A 10,515-nucleotide genomic window follows, 5' to 3' on the forward strand; every position below is an offset into this window, starting at 1 on the left:
GTTGTTTACTTTTGTTTGGAATTATGAGATTGAATTATTGTAACTTTCTGATATGAGACTTTTACTTGTGAGATTGATGTATTTTAATTTATTGATTATCTTGCATTTTTATTATTTTTATTTTAACAAAATTAACGTTAAATACAAGTTTAAAATTTTTATTTTTAATATTTCAATGATATTAAATATAAACTTAAAATTATTTTTAATATATTTTTTTTAATTTCTTAAAAAATTTATAAATATCCATGAATATCCTAGGGTATTCAAGAAATTCATAGATACCCGCTTAATGGATACCCGCACAAATATAAAGTGGATATGTGACCAATTTTCATCTTGCAAGACAAGGACGTGTTTACAATTACCCGCCCGTGAACCCGTTGCCATCCCTACTTCCAATTAGTTTATTAACTATTTTTGCGACACAAATCTAAAATTGTACATTGTATATATATTTATCTAATGCACCCAATTTAATACACATGTCTGCAAGAATTTTCCTCAACGTTTTGTAGCACATGCTACCAGCCTGTAATGAAGATTAATTTGGTCAACGTTTGATTATAAGCTTTGTATTTGAAATTCCACCACTCCCATTTTTGCTGAGGTTAAACAAAAGAAGTTGCAACTTCTTTCAGGTCAGTTTCTGTCTCCGTGAATCAACCCGTTTATAGATCTCTCTTCCCTTTAACCATCTACTCAATAATCGTTGTAAGTACCTGTTTCATTCCCATAACCAACCAGGGATCATGGCAAGTTGACAATCATTCGTGTTTTTTTTTTTCTTTTGTGACACCCATTTTTCATTAGCATGTCGTTTTTGTGACACCCCATTCATTTCTTTACTATGTTCCCAGTGTTGTAGTTTGGTGCTATGCTTTCTAAGTTTGATGGCCAAATCTTCAATTCTAACCGTTTTTACTTCGTTACAACTGCTTATGCTCCTTTGTTGTTCTGTTGCTTACAAGAATTTCATAGAGGAATCTTCTATAGTCTATACATACAATCGTGTAGCTGAAATAGAAAAACATTGTACCCCATATTTTACTTCACCATCTAAATCAGTTCCTGATGATAATAGAGGTTACACACTTTATAGTGAACTCTCTTTCACTAATGGAGATTGGAATCAGGAGAATGGGGGTTTCCCTTTGATTCCATTCGATGATAGTGACATGCAATGGCATAGGTTGCCTTATAGAGCTGATCCTTTGCAACTTGTTTCCTTCCAAGTTCAGGACATCAATGTAGTCCATCACTTAGAAAATGCTTCAGTTAACGTTGGAGGGATATTATCCATAGGAGTATCTAGAAATACTACATTTTTCCCATCGCTTCACTCTCCATCTTTCACCATGATGCCTGGTTTCTCCATCCTCACTATTGTCTTTGAAGGGGTCTATTTTGAAAGCGAAGATCGTTTGTTGTGTCTGTTGGGGAATGCAGCTTTGCCCATATCTGATCCCCATGTTGAATATTGGGACATAACTAATAGTCATTGGTCTGGTTTTAGTCACCAGCCACGGCTTTTGCAAGATGATCAAATTTTGCTTGTTCTGAGGTACCCTCAAACATTCAATTTGACAAGCAGGGCTATAAAGGGTGAAATTAGAAGCTTAAACAAACATGGAAGTTTGAAGTACTTTGATAATGTTCATATTTCTTCTCAGCTGAGTCGGTATTCCACGTATCATTTTAGTCCTGAATTAATGCCAAGACCTTGTGATGATAAACACTTTTGCCAAGGGGAATGGGCATTAAATGATGCACTCACATTCAGTGGCTCTGAGTTTTGCAAGACTCTCCGAAGCATTTCAGAACCTTTCAATGTGATCCCAAATTATTTGTTGAATAACAGTTATGCTTACCAAAGCAAACTAGGACCTCTCCAACCTGGAAAGGAATTTGGCTTAGCTAACTGGAGATTGAACCATGAAGATTTCAAGCTTATATTGCAACATGTAATATGTGAGGAGGAAACTAACAATCATAATATGAAAAATGCAAGAATTTCAGCAACACTAAGACTGTTCCCTGCATCTATACCGGAAGAAACAGCAAGAGAAAGAACAGGCCTCTCCAACCTTACTTTGTTAGCTGAGGGGATATGGTATTCCTCAAGTGGGAAACTATGCATGATTGGATGTTCTGGTGAAGTTAATTCAACGTTGGAAGAATGTAAGTATCAGATATCCTTGTACTTTCCACTAGTGTACTCCATCAAGCAGAGAAGTCTCATGCTGGGGAGTATATCCAGCATTGCAAATGAAACAAACATGTTTTTCCCTTTCCTGATTAATTATGCACCACGTCCTGTGCTTCTCCATTTGAGTCTTGGTCCATGCGGTTCTTCTTGCTTATTATATAATTACTCAATGATTACGCTAGCAACTTCAATTAGAGAGAGAAATCAGCCATCAAAATTCAGACTTCTCAAGCAATCATCATTCTTGAAGTATCCAGCTTTGAAAGATGAACAAGATGTACTTGGTCAGCTAAGTTTTCTATCCTCAAATCTCAATTTTGATGCATATGCAATTTGCAAGCATTGCTTGGACAAACATAACTCAAGGGTCTTTATCCATATGGATGTGTTTTCTTTAGGTCCAGTATTTGGACCACATGTACCAGCAGGAACTGAAAAACTAACAAATACCCAACTTCTCAATATCTCTTCGCATCTTATATTCAATGAAGGATCTTCAGTATTTACAAATCAGCAATATAGGCATCTGTCACCTTTATTCTTGGAAGGTGTATATGATCCACTAGCTGGTGAAATGTATCTAATTGGTTGCAGAATGGTTTCAAATATGAGCACCAATGTTGGGCATGGCCTAGATTGTCTCGTGGATGTTAAGGTTCAGTACCCTCCTTTAATTGGACGATGGCTGAAAAATCCTTCAGTTGAAATAACCATTACTAGCCAAAGGCATGAAAATGATCCTCTTCATTTTAATGCTGTCACTCTTCAGACAGACATTGTTCCCTATTTGAATCATCAAGATGATGTGGCGTTCAGAAAACTCTTTGAAAGAGTTCTTAGGATACTACTCTCCTGTGCTCTCGTTGGAATCATTTGTAGCCAACTCAGTTACATGAAAAGAAATGTAACTTCCATTCCTCACATATCTCTTGTCATGGTTGCTGAACAAATTCTTGGTTATGTAGCTGAGTTGTTGAGGGGTACAGAGATCCTTCTTGAATCAAAGGAATCTGCGTCTTACAAGGATTTATCTCATGATTATAAACTTATATTAAATCCCCTAGAAATCATAACAAGGCTTCTTGTGTTGGTTTCCTTGCTTCTTACTATAAGGCTCTACAAGAAGGTGTTAGAAGCTAAGAGAAGGTCAAACGCTTATGGGTCTGATAAGGAAAAGCGTTTGCCCCAAAATAAGAATGTTCTGTTATGGAATTTGAAGGTTCACATTGTTGTGTGCCTGGTGCTAACAGCTGTACTAGCAATCGAGCTATCTCTCAAAAATAATTTAAGGTCCCTAGGCTTAATAGATGTTCTTCTTCTGCCTGGCATCTTCATTCAACAAGTGCATATGCATGTCCTTTGGGCTCAAGATTTTTTTCTGATTCCTCAGGCTCTTCAGAAGTCTGTGTGGCAAAGCAAAGTTAAGCCGCTGAGGAAAATGTACTATGTTGGACTCACGTTGCTAAGGCTAATTCTCTATTCCTATGACTACATCAGAGACCCTATTTTAGAACCATACTCTGATAATGGTGTTTTCAACAGAATGAGCTCAAATTTCTTTTCCATATATGGTTTCGTTATGGTTTTCATGTTAATTTCTGTCCACATTCAACAAAGCCGCAACATTCAGAAATCATTCTGTAGCTAAATTCAAGATTTATATCTTTTTCATTTTGTGTGCCCAGTTGTCCATCATGCGCCAGTCTTTGAATTGTGGCTTGTAATTTATTTCTATAATCTATTTTTTTCCTCATGCGGGAAATCTCCTATTTTTTTCCCATGTAAAAACAATGGCTTCTTCCATCTGAATCAATGAGAATTGGATATGCCTTGGGAAGATTAATTTTATGTTACGGTTGAATGATGCCTGTAAAGGAATAAATTGCTCTGAAATTCCTCTAAGTTTTTTCATGCACTCAAAAGCTTATATAGAGGGCTCTCAATACATGTTATTGGTTGCCTGTAGAGGAGAAAACAGAATAATAAAAAGCATTCTAATAAAAAGCTGACTTCTATTCTCTGAAACCAATGAGCTTGTTAGCATTCCTTTTGGGTATGTTTCTATAATTGGAATACTATCATCAGAATGTCCTCTCTATCAATACTCTCACCTGCAAAATTCACTTTGTCCTCAAGGTGAAGGACATAAGAGATTTCACTCCACTTCACCCTGGACAAAGACCAAGCCATTGCACCAAAACCAAACATTGAGGAGGATCGGTGGAAATGGTCCCACTTGGACTGCAAAATGGCTAGTGGTTGCAGAAGTGGATGATTATCATGAGCAAAAGGTGGAATGGCATCCCACTTGTGACCCCTACGATGGTGATATAAGAGCTTATGGTTCGTACAGTTTGATGAGTTGATGTCCTGTTACTTGAGTATTGAAACTTGACATTCAACAATCTCAATACTTCCGGAAGATACACAAGAAATACTATAAAGCAATGGTATTATTAAAGATAATTGTGAGGAGTATCCAGGACAATAAGTAGATGGAGTTTGAAATTTTTAATTGAAGGAGGAATTGTTGGGAAAAGAATTAAAATGATGAAAAATGAAAACAAAATGATAGGAAGAGCGGAGAGCAAAATAGAGCAAGAAAAGTTCTTAGTAGGCAATCAGTTTTTCATTCACGTTTTTTTTCCATATCAGCAAGTTATAAAATACAACCATTTCTGATATTACAAGTTTACTATTCAAAAAATGCATCCATTGTTGACTTAGTTGTACTACCCACTTTTACCTACTGCATTTTTACCAAAATCATACTCCAAATCACCTACTTTTTACCTAAAACAGATTGTTTTCAAACAAGTACAGTACAATAGATTTTGTACTCAAAAAATCAAGAAAATTATCAAAGTCTAACACTCCTCCTTGAGATTTTCTTGAGCACTCCAAGTCTTGATCTTAGTATTTCAAATTGACCCTTGGAGAGGGCTTTGGTCATGTTATCTACAGTCTGTTCCTCAAAGCTGCAATGCTCCAACCTGATTTCTTTTGGTTTCTCTGCTTCTCTAATGACATAAAACTTCACATTAATGTGCTTTAATTTTATCCATCCTTAAAATATATCAGTGCTAAATCAGAAATTGCTACGTTCTGCCAAGGGATGGATGAACCTTTCTGTGAAGCTTGGGAGCGTTTCAAATCTCTTCTAAGGAAATTTCCTAACCATGGTTTTGAGGATATTGCTCAACTAAACTTCTTTTGCAATGGAATCAAGCTAGAGGTCAAGATGCTCTTAGATGTATTTGTAAGAGGTACAATGATGTCAGTTGATCCTGATGAAGCAACAAAAATTATAGAATCTTTGGCTTCTTCTGATCATCAAGCACAACATAGCAGGCATAGTCATCCCAAGAGAGGTATTCTTGATCTTAATACAAATGGTGCAATTTTAGCACAAAACAAATTAATTTATCAACAAATTGAAGCTTTCACTAAACAGATGGCAAAACTTCCTCAGCAGCTCCAATTTATTATTTCAACTCCTCCACCTCATCAAGTTTTGAGTTGTGATTTATATGGAGGAGATCATGCTCATGGTTTTTGTGCAAGACCTAGTACTGATCAGGAAAAGGAAGTAAATTACATGGGTCAACAACAACCAAGAGAAGGTAATTTCAATAATTTTTCCAATAATTATATGCAGGGATGGAGGAACAACAATAGAAACAACCAGAAATATGGTTGGAAACAAGATGTAGGACCCTCCAATAGAAAACCATCTCAACAACACCAAGGTTACTTTTCTTCAATGTAGGAAAGGACAACCAAGTTGGAAGATACCTTGAACCAATTCATGCAAGCTTCCCTTGCTAATCAAAAGAATACAGATGCTTCCATCAAGAATTTGGAGATTCAGGTTGGTTAGATAGAAAAGCAACTTGCCAATCAACAAGGAGGATCATTTTTAGCCAACACCTAACCTAACCTAAAAGAGCATTGTAAGTCTATCACAACAAGGAGTGGACAGGAGATTGGGAAGGGATTGGAGATAATTTGAATGATACTGAGGATGTTGAGGAGAAAAAATTGAGTGAAAGAGAAAGTGATAAAGAGATCAAGGAGGAAGTTGAGAAAAATAAAGGTGAGGATATAAATAGAGAAAATGTGAAAGGTAGGGAAAAAGTTGAGAAAAAAGAAAAAAATGATAAAAGTGATCAATAAAGAAAGAAAGAGAAAGGTGTAGCTACAATCCGACCAGTCAAGGATTTGCCATACCCACATGCTCCTTCTAAGAAAGATAGAGAGAGACAATTTGCCCACTTTCTAAACATTTTTAAAAGGCTGCAAATTAATATTCCATTTTCTGAAACATTGGAACAGATGTCCACTTATGCAAAATTCATGAAGGAGCTTATGACTATGAAGAAAATATTAATTGAAGATGGAATAGTGGAGTTGGAGGCAGGATGTAGTGCAATCATTTAGAAATCCATACCTCAAAAATCCAAAGATCTTGGTAGATTTACCATTCCAGTCACCATTGGAAGATTACCTGTGGGAAAAGCATAGTTAGATTTAGGGGAAAACATTAACTTAATGCCCTTATCTATGATGAGAAGGATTGGTGATCTAGAAGCTAGGCCTACTATGATGACTCTTCAGTTGGCAGATAGGTCAGTGAAATATCGATCCTCATGGGATAGTGGAAGATGTGGTGGTGAAAGTAGATAAAATTTTCTTTCTAGTGGATTTTGTGGTGATGGATATGGAAGAGGATAAACAAGTACCATTGATTTTGGGTAGACCATTCATGAAGACTGCAAAAGTAATAATTGATGTAGATGATGGCAATTTGAAGGTGCGAGTGCAGGATGATGAAGTCAATTTTAATGTTTTTGACGTTATGAAGTATCCATGTAAGCAAGATGAGTGTATGATAGTGGATGTGATTGATGATTTAATTCATTCCACTAGGAAGCAGTTGCATACTTCTAGTCCTTTGGAGAAAGCACTTATCGATGCCTTGGAAGATTTGAATGAGAAAGAAGAGAAAGAAATTGAAGAGTGTTTGAGGGATCTTTATTTTGCAAAAGAGATTCTTCTAGAGAAAGTGAAGATTGAAGAATTAGAGAAAAATGCAAACATGGGAGTGCTAAAACCATAATTGAAGATGTTGCCACCAAAACTTAAATATGTATTTTTGGAAAATGATGGAAATAAACTAGTTATCATTAGCAATTCTTTGACTCCCTTTGAAGAAAACAATTAGTTAATGTGTTAAAGAAAAATTATGAAGCTATAGGTTGGACTTTAGAATATTTGAAAGGTATTAGTCCTTCCTATTGCATTCACAAAATTCATATGGAGCAAAACTATAAACATGTGGCTCAACCTCAAAGGCGTTTAAATCCAACAATGAAGGAAGTGGTGAAAAAATAGGTTTTAAAGCTTTTAGAAGTAGGAATAATCTATCATATTTCAGATAGTACATGGGTAAGTCTTGTTCAGGTTGTACCAAAGAAAAGAGGGATGACAATGGTTCAGAATGAGAACAACGAATTGATTCCGACAAGGACTGTCATTGTGGAGAATGTGTATAGATTTTAGAAAACTCAATCAAGCAACCAGAAAAGATCACTTTCCATTACCGTTCATGGATCAGATACTTGAGAGGTTAGCTGGACAAGCATACTATTGTTTCTTGGATGGGTACTCTAGCTACAATCAGATTGTAGTGGACCCAGAAGATCAAGAAAAGATGTCTTTCACATGTCCATTTGGTGTCTTTGCTTATAGAAAAATGCCTTTTGGTCTATGCAATGCACTAGCTACATTCCAGAGATGCATGCTTGCCATCTTTCTGACTTAGTTGAGAAATGTATAAGAGTATTCATGGATGACTTTTCTGTATTTGGTTCTTCTTTTTCTAATTGTTTGGAGAATCTTAACACCGTATTGAAGCGGTGTATTCAGACTAATCTTGTGCTTAATTGGGAGAAATGTCATTTTATGGTAATAGAGGGAATTGTGTTGCGCCATAAAATTTCTTCCAGAGGTATTGAAGTTGATAAGGCCAAAGTAGAGATCATTGAAAAACTTCCTCCACCAATAAATGTCAAAGGAATTCGGAGTTTCATTGGTTATGTTGGATTTTATAGACAGTTCATCCAGGACTTTTCAAAGATTGCAAAGCCACTAAGCAACTTGCTTAATAAGGACATTCAATTTAATTTTGACACATCTTTTTTGAATACTTTTGAATTATTAAAACAAAAATTGATTTCAGCTCCAATTATTGTTACTCCTGATTAGAATTTAAATTTTGAACTAACGTGTGATGCTAGTGACTATGTAGTTGGGGCAGTCCTAGGTCAAAGAAAATCCAAGATTTTCCATGCTATACATTATGCTAGTAAAGTTTTAAATGAAACTTAAGTTAATTATGCAACTACTGAAAAAGAATTACTAGCTATTGTATATGCATTGGAAAAGTTTAGATCATACTTGATTGATTCAAAAGTGAGAGTTTTTACAGATCATGTTGCAACAAAATATCTTCTGACTAAGTCTGATTCTAAACCTAGACTAATTAGATGGATTTTGTTACTACAAGAGTTTGACTTAGAGATCAGAGATAAAAAAGGAAGTGAAAATCATGTAGCTGATCATTTGTCTAGATTGGTTAACAGTGAGGTGATTGCACTAGAACTAGAAGTGGTAGAGGAATTTCCTGATGAAAAGCTTCTAGCAATTCAAGCAAGGCCATGGTTTGCCGACATGGCTAACTTCAAGGCTACTGGAGTTATCCTTGAGGATTTAAATTGGCATCAAAGAAAGAAGTTTTTTAGGGATGCTAAGTATTATGTGTAAGATGATCCTCATCTATTTAAGATTGGAGTTGATAATCTTTTAAGGAGATGTGTGACTAAGGAAGAAACCGATAACATTCTCTAGCACTGCCATAACTCACCATATCGAGGTCATTTCAATGGAGAGAGAACTGCTATAAAGGTTCTTCAATCTGGATTCTTTTGGCCAACTCTATTTAGAGATGCTCGTGAACATGTACAAAGATGTGATAATTGTCAAAGGACAGGAGGTATCTCTAAAAGACATGAAATGCCCTTGCAAAACATTCAAGTTGAGATATTTGACTGTTGGGGGATTGACTTCATTGGCCAACTACCTTTATCCTTTTCCAATGAGTATATTTTGCTAGCTTTTGAGTATATGTCTAGATGGGTGAAAGCAATCCCGACTCAAAAGGTACATGCTAAAACTATGGTGAAATTTTGTTAAGAAGAACATTTTTACTAGGTTTGGCACGCCTAGAGTTTTGATAAGCAATTAAGGTTCTCATTTTTATAATGTCCAACTTCAAAAAGTTTTTGAACACTATGTTGTAAGGCATAAGGTAGAAATAGCTTACCATCCTCAAACAAATGGTTAGGAAGAGGTATCTAATAGAGAGATTAAGAAAATTCTAGAGAAGACCGTTACTTCTTCAAGAAAGGATGCCTTGTGAGCTTATAGAACATCTTTTAAAACTCCAATAGCCTTATCACCATTTCAATTGATATATGGGAAAGCTTGTCACCTTCCCGTTGAGCTTGAACATAAGGCATTTTGGACCTTAAAATTTTTGAATTTGGATGCTAAAGCAGCTGGAGAACAGAGGAAGTTACAACTTCTTGAACTTGAAGAAATGAGGTTGAATACATACGAGTCTTCTAAGTAATACAAGGAGAGAATCAAGGCATATCATGATAAGAAGATTTTAAAAAGGAACTTCAAACCTGGCCATCAGTTTTACTGTTCAATTCTAGGATGAGATTATTTCCTGGAAAGCTTAAGTCTAAGTGGCCAGGTCTATTTTGCATCAAAAAGAAGTCAAGTCTTATGGTCCAATTGAAATAAAAGATCCTTTATCCAAACGAAGTTAGGTAGTGAATGAGCAAAGATTAAAACCTTACATAGGTGGTGACTTTGAAAGAGTCATTGTTGTGTTTACGTTGGAAGACCATTGAAGATATTGGCTCCATCAAGCTAGTGATGTTAAAAGAGCGCTTACTGGGAGGCAACCCAACAATTTCTCACTCTTTTCCTTTGATTTAAGTTTTATATATTGGTGTGTTCAATTCATGCTTTTATATTTTTTTATCAGTGTGTGAAGTTGGGTTTAGCATATTTAGATCTTGTTGTGTGTGGTTTTTGGCATGTTTTGTTGTGTGTTTTGATTTAAGTTTTAGGTTGTTTTCAAATATGCATTTTGAAAGTAAGTGTATTTTGGGAAGAGAGTAGAATTTGGTTGTTTGAGGATTAGAGGAGTATATGTGTGAAATTAGAATCAA

The 10,515-nt window shown here is 35.6% G+C and overlaps 1 protein-coding gene and 1 non-coding gene across 2 annotated transcripts; one reads left to right on the forward strand and one right to left on the reverse strand.

Annotated features, from left to right (window-relative positions):
• Positions 1–893: 893 nt before the first annotated feature.
• On the forward strand, positions 894–3,857 carry LOC145958590 (uncharacterized). The gene has a single exon (XM_083076094.1). The coding sequence runs from the start codon at positions 894–896 to the stop codon at positions 3,855–3,857; it is 2,964 nt and encodes a 987-aa protein (XP_082932220.1).
• A 1,431-nt stretch (positions 3,858–5,288) lies between these two features.
• Positions 5,289–5,395, reverse strand: LOC114915186 (small nucleolar RNA R71). Its single transcript, XR_003803113.1, has one exon. It is a non-coding gene; the product is annotated as a small nucleolar RNA R71 (small nucleolar RNA).
• Between the last annotated feature and the right edge of the window lie 5,120 nt (positions 5,396–10,515).

This window comes from Cajanus cajan, chromosome 6 (assembly GCF_000230855.2).
Source record: "Cajanus cajan strain Asha chromosome 6, NIPB_CcT2T_4, whole genome shotgun sequence".
Classification (NCBI taxonomy): Eukaryota; Viridiplantae; Streptophyta; class Magnoliopsida; order Fabales; family Fabaceae; genus Cajanus; species Cajanus cajan.